The sequence below is a fragment of the Olea europaea genome, chromosome 20, assembly GCF_002742605.1.
Source record: "Olea europaea var. sylvestris chromosome 20, O_europaea_v1, whole genome shotgun sequence".
NCBI classification, from domain to species: domain Eukaryota; kingdom Viridiplantae; phylum Streptophyta; class Magnoliopsida; order Lamiales; family Oleaceae; genus Olea; species Olea europaea.
The window spans coordinates 2,469,608-2,480,951 of record NC_036256.1 but is presented as its reverse complement, the minus strand read 5'-3'; the positions used below and the strand labels follow the sequence as shown (position 1 = coordinate 2,480,951).

At 32.7% G+C, this 11,344-nt stretch overlaps 1 protein-coding gene and 1 long non-coding RNA gene across 2 annotated transcripts; one reads left to right on the top strand and one right to left on the bottom strand.

The window, feature by feature from the left end:
- The first annotated feature begins 1,926 nt into the window (after nucleotides 1–1,926).
- On the top strand, nucleotides 1,927–5,700 carry LOC111369400. Its single transcript, XM_022990900.1, has 4 exons — nucleotides 1,927–4,883; nucleotides 4,964–5,050; nucleotides 5,155–5,239; nucleotides 5,331–5,700. The coding sequence occupies exons 1-4, from the start codon at nucleotides 4,692–4,694 to the stop codon at nucleotides 5,411–5,413; spliced, it is 447 nt and encodes a 148-aa protein (XP_022846668.1). The 5' UTR covers nucleotides 1,927–4,691; the 3' UTR covers nucleotides 5,414–5,700.
- A 734-nt stretch (nucleotides 5,701–6,434) lies between these two features.
- Nucleotides 6,435–7,710, bottom strand: LOC111369399. The gene is made up of 2 exons (XR_002698113.1): nucleotides 7,143–7,710; nucleotides 6,435–6,662 (listed from the first exon to the last, which is right to left on the bottom strand). It is a non-coding gene; the product is annotated as an uncharacterized LOC111369399 (long non-coding RNA).
- Between the last annotated feature and the right edge of the window lie 3,634 nt (nucleotides 7,711–11,344).

Below are 11,344 nucleotides of genomic sequence, written 5' to 3'. Positions count from 1 at the left end.
ACGTAAAAAGCCTGTTCAAATCAAATTTTTTTTATGGGTCTATTAAATAAATAAATAATCAAAATTCAACAAATAAAAGATAAAAATAAATCTTATTCTCGAATTTGAAGGATAAGAATTTTATCAAATTCACATTTTATTCTCAAATATTTAAATGTTTGAGACCAAATCAAATATAAAAAAATCAAAATCGAACAATTCAAAAAAAAATCAAGATTTATTAATTTATTTATTTCATAATAAATAAATAAATCTTGAGGGGGTATTTGTAGATATAAAAATAAAATAAAATGAAATGGATTGGATCGATTTAAATCATTAGCCCAATTAAATTAAAATCTACTAAGGTCCATAAATCCAAAGGCCCATATCATATTTTAAATAAATAAACAAACAAATAAATAAAATCATAATTACTCAATTATCTCTTTTAATTAGATGTAATTGATTAATTACCAAAATTAGCGCGAATTCTCGCCTATAAATAGGACCAATGGTCCATAAGATAGGATGACACAGAAAGGAAGGAAGAAAGAAGGTAGAGAACGCCATGAAGTGCTGAAAAAATCCCAAGGCTGAAAGAAGGGAAGAAATTCCGTCAAACCTAAACTCGGTGAGCCCCAAGAAGATTAAAATCTTCTTCGAATCAAACAGGTTCACGCCAAGTTCGAAAAGATCAAAGTCTTCTTCAATTCAAATCAAATTCAAGTCCAAGCCTTAAGATTCATGTTCCAAACAAGTCAAATCTCGACAAATCAAATTTTCAACAAATTATTGAAGACCAAGATTCAAGCCACGTGGCCCCTCGTCTTCAAATATTCAGATCATTAATCAGAGAATTTTACAATTTTGCAATTACAAGAAAGTCAACATCACTTGTATTTATCAAAATATAATTTGTAATGAATTCTGTATTTTAATACACGAGATTTCGTCGTACAATCTCGTAATTGATCGGATCATATTGATGAAGGGATTATAGTTTCACGGTAAATGAACGAGTTTGATTTTGTCATACCACGTGACATTTCCCATCACATGTATTGCCCTGACACTTTGCTAGATGTCGATTTGGGACAGCGAGTGTGAATTGGTGTTAAATTAAAAAGGTATTTTAATTTATCAATTTTGATTAAATCAAAATAATATTTCACGTCGTTAGGCATCGTGATCGGGAACCTGATGAGTCGCACACAAAAGGAGAACTGGAATATTGTAATTTGTCAATTAATTAATTTAACAAGTGTTGGATAAATTAATTAATTGGTTTGGTTTTTTATAGGCTCGAATTAATTAATTGGATTAATTAATTTATGGATCGAATTTAATTTAAATATGTTAATTAAATGTTGGACCGGATCAGGCCAAGCTCGTTCGGGCTTATATAAATATGATTAGGGTTTGCAAAATTGTATAGAATTTTTCATTATTCTTGCTAGTACAAGAAAAATCCTAATATTACAATCTTGTTCTCTGTGTGGATCACCGTTGGAAGCTGGACAATTGGACAGCTATGGGTGACAGATCAAAGCTGCTGGAACAAGGGAAAAACAAATAAGTTTGCAGATCTCGAAAAAGATACAATTTTTATCACAGTTTTTATCTAAACACAAAGACGATTCTTTGTGGGAATCGAAATTTATTTTAATTTTCCGCTGCGCATGTTAAGTAGATTCCAAACAGAAACACTGTAGTCATCCATTGAATTTGCCAAGGATGTTCTTTGGCCTCTTTCTACTACATGGACATAGATATGAAGAGAGAAATTTAAGGTAAGTACGTATACATTTGTAGCACACTGACAAATACTGCATTTGGCAGAGATATTTTTTATACGAAAAGACCATTAGATCGTTAGTTTGCCTCAAAGTTTCAAAGATAAGTTGGGAACAATAAAGCTATTCAAACATATGGGATGACCAAAGTGGTAACCGAATGATGTGGAAAATGGGTCTTAAAAAAAGGAAAATGAAAAGTAATTTACATCAAATCCATCGCTTCAACCGGTTTGGGCAACCATTTGTTTATTATTAGGCGGGCAAAATTCAACCCAATTTCCTTTCCATTTTACCTCTTTTGGTGCAAATTCCAGACAACTTTCTGCTTTATTTTTTTACCTCGTGCTTCGACGACGCCTGTTCAACGAGGAGAAAGCTACCATTCGAAATTTGGCTACACATCTACCTATTCCCAGCTTCGCTCGCTCAAGAAGATGAACGGTAAAGGTATTGGGTTCCATTGATTTTTTATTTCGTTGTTACAAATAATAACTTGACATTTTTGTGGTCTTTCTACTGATTTGCCATTATCTAAATTTACTATTTTCGAGCATTTTCATTAACCCAACACAAATTGGAACATTTTCATTTATCTCTTACATATACTATTTTCCCACATTTTTCATCCGAGTAGTAAGTTGTTGGTTTTGGGGCTTTAATGTGTGATCAGTTGAGAGGGGTTTTTTCAACTGTAAAGAATTGGAACATTGTCATATGCCTCATTTATATGCGAATTTCCCTCATTTTTCATCCTAGTCGCGAGTTGTTGATTTTGGGGCTTTGCTGTGTGATCAGTTGAGGGCGTTTTTTCATCTGTAATTACTGCATAACGATACTAAGCCTATTTAGAATTTTTGTTTAAGTATTTCTGCAATGGAATTTTGTTATTTTCTTTGTACAGGAAGTTAAATATAGTTTTATGAATTATTTTATTGTTATGCTTCTTTAAACATTGTAATTGATTTTTTTTTGTTGCGGGAAAAGAAATTGTGGACTATATGGATGACATTATTTTGTTGGGTTCCGATAATGAAAATGTTATGGATAATACGAACAGAGTAGGTGATGATATGTTAGTCGAAAATAGTGCGATTGTGCCTGAGGTGGATATGAAATTTAAGGATGAAAATGAAATGTTCAAGTTTTACAAAAGATATGCATACGACATTTGTTTCCCAGTTAGAAAAAGAAATTCAAAAAAGGATGATGACGGAATATTGAGATATATTACATTTGTTTGTAGTCGTGAAGGGAGAAGAATCCAAAATACGAGCGGTTCTTTCAAGCCATAAACAACGATTCAAAGTAGATGTAAAGCCAGGATAACTGGATGTTCAGATATTTCTGGTGTATGGAGAATCAACACAGTAAACCTCGATCACAATCATAAAACAAGCCCTTCGAAGTCCAGGCTATATAGATGTAACCGAGAATTGAGTGCACATGTGAAACGACGACTTGAAGTAAATGACTTGGCTAGAATTCCATTGCACAAAAGTTACAACTCTATAGTTGTTGAAGCGAGTGGATATAAGAATATGACTTGCATAGAAAAAGATTGTCGAAACTATGTTGAAAAAGTTAGACGATTAAGATTGGGAGAAGGAGATGCAACAGCGATATAATCATACTTTTCTAAAATGCAAGCACGGTGCTCGAGCTTTTACTTTAGTATAGATTTGGATGAAGAGTTGCGGTTAAAAAATGTGTTTTGGGTAGATAACAGGAGTAGGCAAGCATATAAGAAGTTCGATGATGTTGTCACCTTCGACACCACGTACCTCACTAATAAATATGACGTGCCTTTTGCCCCTTTTGTTGGAGTGAATCATCATGGACAATCTACACTTCTTGGATATGGTTTGTTATCGAATGAGGATACAAATATGTTTGTGTGGCTATTTCGGACATGGATGGAATGTATGCATGGGCAAGCTCCCCATGAGATAATAATAGATCAAGACAGGGCTATGTAAATTGCAATTCAAATCGTATTTCCTAATACAAGGCATAGATGGTGTTTGTGGTACATATTGAAAAAGTTGTCCGAAAGTTTGGATACCGCATGGAAAAGGGTTCAATATTTATTACGATACATAGTTTGGTCTACGATTGTCAATTTATAGACGAATTCGAAAACGGATGGAGAGTGATGATTTAAATATATAATTTGTATGATAATGACTGGTTGGCGGGTTTGTAATTTGAAAACCACATTTTGGGCAGGGATGTCAACAACTCAGCGTAGCGAGAGTGTGAATGCGTTCTTTGATGGTTATGTGCATTCAAAGATGACGCTGAAACAATTTGTTGAACAATATGAACGAGCACTGAGAAGTAAAGTTGATAAGGAATTCCAAGCAGATTTCAAGTCTTACTCGCAAATGATACCGTGTGAAACGAGGTATGAAATGGAAAAGTAATTCCAGACAATTTATACAATTTTGAAATTCAGGGAAGTTCAAGAAGAGTTCATAGGTAAGGTTTATTGTGATCTCATATCGACTTTCGAGGGATGTTCAGGGACAATTTATGAGGTGCAAGAGGACGTAATACATGATGATCATTCTAAGAAAAAAATGTTTTTCGTCTCATTTCAAAGAGAAAAATGTGAAATTACATGCAGTTGTAACTTTTTCGAGTTTTGGGGTATTATTTGTCGACATGCGATCGCAGTATTGATTCGTAATAATGAGAAATCAATACCGGAAAGATACATATTATGGAGATGGCAACGCGATGTGACCAGAGACCACACGAGGCTCACAATAAACTATGACGGTTTGATCAGTACTCCTGGATAGTTAAAGTATGACAAAATGTGTCAACATTTTGCAACACTGGCAAACATGACTGCATTATGAAGTTAAATCCGATGCTATAATTGAGTGGATTGACACTCAGTGTAATCAGATGATGAGGTCGAAGTCTATTTCTGTTAGTAATGTCATGTCCTCGCATAACAATCAGATAGCCTTGGAGAGTGGAGCATCACAGGATACTAAAAGTGGTAGCATATGGGATCCAATATGTGTCAAAAGAAAAGGTGCGCCAAAGAAACTTCGCAAGAAAAGCCCAATGGAATCAAGTTTGAACAGAGTAAAGGTAATTCCTAATTTTCTGTATTTGAAGGTCGTAAAGTCCATATATGTTTATACTTTTCATAATATTCTGATGTTTTACAGGCAACTTTGAGTTCAACCAAAGGGAAGAGACTTAAGGAATCAAGTAATATGGGAGATGTTGCACCTGTCATCAAGTTACCTCAACAAGTACCTATGCCAATACCATTGTCATATACACAACTCCTTCTGGTTTGTAGATGATTTATTTTCATCGAAAAAATATGATTTACTAATAATGTTATTTCTTGTAGGGTGGCAATCATGATCTTCAATTCACACAACACCTGCAATCCACATGTATCGTCCTTCCAACAAGTGTTATATTCAATAGTCAAGGTAAAACATCTACAAGAAGAAAAATATATGTCATTATTGTCCAATGTTTTTGGGATTAGATTAAAATGAAATTGTATTTGATTTTTCACAGGTTGGGATAGACAACATTTGCATGATGCTACTGGCAGTGATGCAAAACAGTCAGAAATGCATGGTGGTGGAGGATTTGCATAATTTTTCACAAGTCTAGAGCAGAATGGAAGTTGAAGAGTAATTAATCTTACTTCATTGAAGCAAGTTAGAATGGTGAAGAGTATATTTCTAACACTTCGTAGCATTTTTAGCTAATGTAAGGTATAATTAGCTGGGTATGATTTTGTTCTTCCACTGTTCTATGGCTGAAGAAATCTGGTTTAAGACCAATGTTGCTGGATTGTGTCAAAATTATCTTGTTGTGATTGTACCGAGAAACCATCTTTTATTCTTAATAGAGTTGGAGTTGGCAACATAAATTATTGAAAGGGAAGTTTTGTCTCGATAAAGTTGGATTGGCTGCATATATTATTTGTATCCATTTTCGTTTGTTGTGAATACCCTTTGAAAATGCTCGTAGTAGATCTTTAAATTTAAGTTATATGGAGAGACATAACACACTTTAATATTGCTTTTGGATGCTACTTGCAATGTTATGAGTTTGCACTCTAAATGTAAGAATTTACAGTTTTAGTGTTGCATAGGATTAGGCACATGCACATTTGTTGAAGTCATGTATTATTACTTTATGATCTTGCATATTATAGTTAGTTTCAACTAAACTATCCATTTTCGTTTGTTGTCATTTACACTATTATGATTATAGGTGTTTTTGCAAACAATTTAGGGTACTGGAAGCCAAGGACAGCGAGAATTTACAGCCATCACTTATGTTATATTTACATAGAATTGCTGTGTTTTTGGTTGGGGAATTGACATTTTTTGAAGTTGAATTGATAATCAAGTTTTGTTTGACGACCTTTGAAGCATATAAACAATCATCTGTCCAAGATGACAGGTTGAAAGAGGCTCTAAATAGATGTGAAACGAAATAGAATAATGTGACAAATTTCAAACAAATACATTAATATGAAAAATTTCATTACAAAAGTTCATTTTTGTCCACAAAATCTAGTCCAGATTTCTCCCTAGGACATCCAGTCGAAGGTAACTCAAAACTTACAACTCTAAGAATGAAACATAAATTTGAACTACCAAGTTAACCAGCATCAAAGATAACATTCATTTCAAGAAAACATATATTCACATAACTGAAATTACAATTTCATATAAAGGAAAGTACAATTCTAGTCGGCCCAATTCCAATCTCATTCCCTTCAATTACGTGTTCTTTCTTTGCGTAAAGTCACATTCGTAGAAATCTCTGTGTCTTGTTCATCAGTTAACCGTGCTCTTTCTTTCCTCTCATGGTAAGCTGAGAATCAAACACCTAATAAGATAAAATTTGACAAAGAATCGTTTAGTGAATCTATAGTGTGGAAATTGCCTTCTTACTATTCCATACTTTCCATTACATTATGACAAATTGCCAATTATGCCAAACTAAGATTGATACAAAAAAAAAAAGGGAACATATCACAAAGATCATGCTAAAATAATCCTTCTCAAGAAACGAAAATAAGACTTTCATACATCTCAGCTCCACAAACAGATTACTCCCCATGGCCCTATCCCCCACTTTCTATCTCATAATCATTCAGATTTTACCCTCGTCAAACAGTAGCTTCTAATATTAGAGCGATAGTAAGTGATGAACTCGTCCAAATTATTATAATCACTAAATTGTCAGTAACTAATTTGAAAAAAAAAATTGAAGCTTTTATAAATTTTCTCCAACTTAATTAATTGACATTAAAATATCGAATATTAACAATTCTGTTTTACACATTAATTATAAAGGCAAGCATACCGTGCTTCCCTACCGGTCCTTGATGTCGACTTCGGCGCCACAATGGAGAAGCAAGTCGATAACATCAGTGCAGCCCTGACAAGCCGTTAAAAACCCACAGCCATGGCCAGCACAAATTTCATCCAACCCTCTTACAATTCCACCTCCAAAGCTGTAATATTTGTGATGGGTTTTACTCTGCCTTTCACTTATATGTATTTATACTTGAGTTTTTACAGATCTGGTCCGAGAAGATGGGTTGTGGCATCCACGATTCAACAAAAAGCGGCCAAACTTCTTGCTAAAATAAAGGAAAGGTCGAATATTTCGACAACGTGCATTCCGTTTCAGAAGATGGCATCTCTATCGTCGCTAGAGTAGAGTCGTCGATGGGTTCTATGGAGGGATGGAAGAATCTGAGTTGAATAGGGTTATTTGAGGGTGAAATGGGTTATATATTTTGGGCCAGTTTACATCACGGTATTTTCAAATTGCAAATGATATGGTTTATTAAACAAAAAAAAGGAGAAAAACAAAAGACCACCTCATTCTGTCAAGCCGCAGGTCAACCGATTCAGGCAACGTAGCAGAATTGAGTTGAGAAATCAATTAAAGGAGAGGTGATAATAGAGTCATTTACAGCTGGATGGAACAGCACAAAACCAATAAAAAAAATTTGAATTGTAAAACAGTAGAGATAATGGGCATTGAATAGCGTTTTGTGAGAAGGAATTCACAAATGAATAGTACTTGACAAATTCTCTCTTTTAAGAGAGTAGAGATATATATATTTTTGATAAAAGAAGCAGGATTTACATACTCTCATAACATAATCAAATTGCATAGACAAGCAATAAAGCCCTAATCAACAGAAAATGAGAGTCAAATTATGAATATGTGTGATAATATTTTTTGCAACAGATTTATAGAAAAACGAATTGGTGATTATGTTTAGAGAATTTATTGGTGAGTGATTTAAGGGAGAGACGATCTGGAGGTGATTTTGGTTTGGAATACAAAAGGACACTATTTTAGGGATTTTGTGATTAATTTGACATGTTAAGGGCATGTTTGTTAGAACGTAATTTAATGGGGCGTTTGTTGGAATAAACTTAGCTAAGTAATGAATAGCATGTATGACTTGGTTAGTTTTTCACATTTCTATTTTACTATATAAAAACAATATTCATGGTTTAAAAAAAGTTGCATAATATATTCTTAATATTTATTAAAAAGTAGGCGTGTCACATAGTTTCTTCAATTGAGCATGGGTTTGGGATTTAAATTGATCCTCTAATTATTCAAAATATCTAAATTGATCTCCCAACTAATGGAAACATCTAAACAGATCCCCTTATAAAATGGAATATCTAAGTTGACCATCCAACTTTGGTGACATTGAAATTCATCATCCAACTAAAATGACATTTAACTTCATCCTCCAACCACTAAGAACCTTCTCATTGACCCTCCAACAACTAGAAACATCGAAGTTAATCCTCCAACAATTTGTAACTACAAACTGGTCTTCTAACTAAAGCAAAATTCTAATTTGAACCTTTGGTAATTATAAAACTCTTAATTGATCCTCCAACTACTTGAAACTACAAAACTGATCCTCAAAGTAATTAAAATTCTAATTTGACCCTTAATCTATAAGAAATTTTTTAAATGATCCTCCAACTACTGGAAACTACATAACTAATCTTCAAACTAATAGAAAATCTTAATTTGGCCCTTCAACAATTAGCAAATTCTTAATTGATCCTCCAACTATTAGGAACTACAAAATTGACTCTCCAACTAATGGAAAATCCTAATTTGACCCTGAAGAAATGAGGAAATTCTGAATTGATCCTTCAATTATAGGGAACTACAAAACTAGTCATGCCAACAAATTGAAATCCTAATTTGACGTTCTTGCAATGAGGAAATGCTAAACTGATCCTCCAACTATTTGGAACTACAAAATTGATCCTCTGAGTAATTGAAAACCTAGTTTGACCTTTCAGAAATTAGTAAATTCTTAATTGATCATCCAACTATTTTGAATTACAAAACAAAATGCTGTTGATTGACAATTCTAACTATATGAACTCAAAAATTGATCCTTCAAATATGAAAGACAAACAAATTCATCCTCAAACTATTCGGAACTTCTAAATTGATCCTTCAGATAGTATCAGCATCTAAAAAGATCCCCCTAGTACTCGAAAAATCTAAATTGGCCGTCTATCTATTCTTAACATTTAAAATGATCCTCACACTAATTTGATGATCTAAATTCATTCTCCAACTATTAGGAAATTGTGGTCCTCAAAGTACTCTAAACTCCTTATTCGATCCAAACTATTTAGAATATCTAAATTGATCCTCTATTTAATAGGAACATTAAAGTTCTCTCCGACCATTGCAAACATTGTAAATCATCCTCAAAATATTAGGAACTTCTAATTTGATCCTCCATATATTCATAATATCTTGATATCATCCTCTTACTAAATAGGATAACTAAAATGATCGTCCAATAATTCATAATATTAAATTTAATCTTCTAACTATGTAGAACATTTAAATTGATCTTCCATATTCAAAAGATCTAAGTTGGCCCTCTTACTATTTTGAACATAGGAAATCTACCTCCAAATGCTAGGAACTTCTAATTCGATCCTCCAGCTATATATACCATATGATTTGATCATCCAACTATGTCACAAAACTAAATTGATTGTCACAATTTGGAACATCTATTTTGATCCTTAAATTATTAAGAATATCTAAATTGATCCTCCATCTATTTCATATATTTAAGTTGACCCTCCTACTATTTAGAAATTCATCCTTCAACGCTCTATTATCTAATGAGTGAGAAGATAGTAATAAACAATATAAAGTAAATTAAATAAATGTATAAAAAACAATAAAATAAATATATTTCTCATTTATGTTCCATTTACCTTAATTTCCCAATGAATAAGGACTTGTTCGGTAATGATTATGATAATTGATTTTTGGATTGTTAGAGAGAAAAATAGGTCTCATTTGTGAGAAAAAAATAAAAAGACGACGATTGAAATAGTAAAATAATAATTTAAAAATTAATTTTTTTAAATAAAAAATTAATGCCAAACATGTACCGACCCTAATTCCAAAAGAGGAATTAGTGGCCAACAGCCGGTTGACCCGGCCAGTTTTCCAAAGAGGCCTTTGACCAATTAAAAAAAAAAAGCAAAATGTTTAAAATATTGAAAATCAAGAGAAATCCAAATTTACCCTTACTATTTAAAGAAGAAAGAGAAGATAGTAAAGAAAGAGAAAAAATATTGTAGCACTGATAAAAAAGAGAAAATAGACGATCCATATTTAATGTTTTTATGTTGATATTTGGAAGAAGAAAAACATGATTTTGTATATATGTGTTGATTTTTGGAAAAATGCATGATTTTTGGGTAAGGATAATAGTTTGGGAGAAGTCGAAAATGGAGTTTTCCGGCGATCTCCACAAAGGAGACGTAAGCCCAGCTGACTTGACCGATTAGGCATGCCCAGATGACCCAGACTCACCCAGACGGCCCAGTTGACTGGGCCGGCTGGGTGCCCAGTTGACTGGGCCGGCTGGGTGCCCAGTTGACTGGGCCGGCTGGGCGACCAGTTGACTCGGCCGTCTGGGCCAGTCAACTGTGCCCAGACGACCCAGTCAACTGGGTCGCCTGGGCGCCCAGACGGCCCAGTCATCTGGGTCGACCGCCAGAGGCCCAAATTTTTTTTCAAATTGCTTATTTATTTATTTCCTTTAATTTTTTAAGTTAACTATTTATTTTAATTACTTATATTGTGTTGTCTAATATTTAATTATTATTTGAATTGTTTAATTTTAATATATATTATGTATTTAAAATTATTTCTTTGAAATGCTTAATATAAATGTTTTATTATTTATCTAAATATTTATTATTTGCCAATTTAGTTTTAATTACTTATTTTATGTTAAGTAATAGTAAAAAAATTAAAAGATATAATTAAATATTAAATAAGTAATATACATAAAGAACTTAAATAAATATTTAAACATCTGTAAAATAATAAATAAGTAATTAAATTAGAAAATTAAAATATCAATCAAATTAAATTTCTGCAAATCAATTAAAATAAATTTGTAAATATTAAATAAGCAATATGCATAAAGAATTAAAAGAAGTATTTAAATATTAATTTAAAAATAA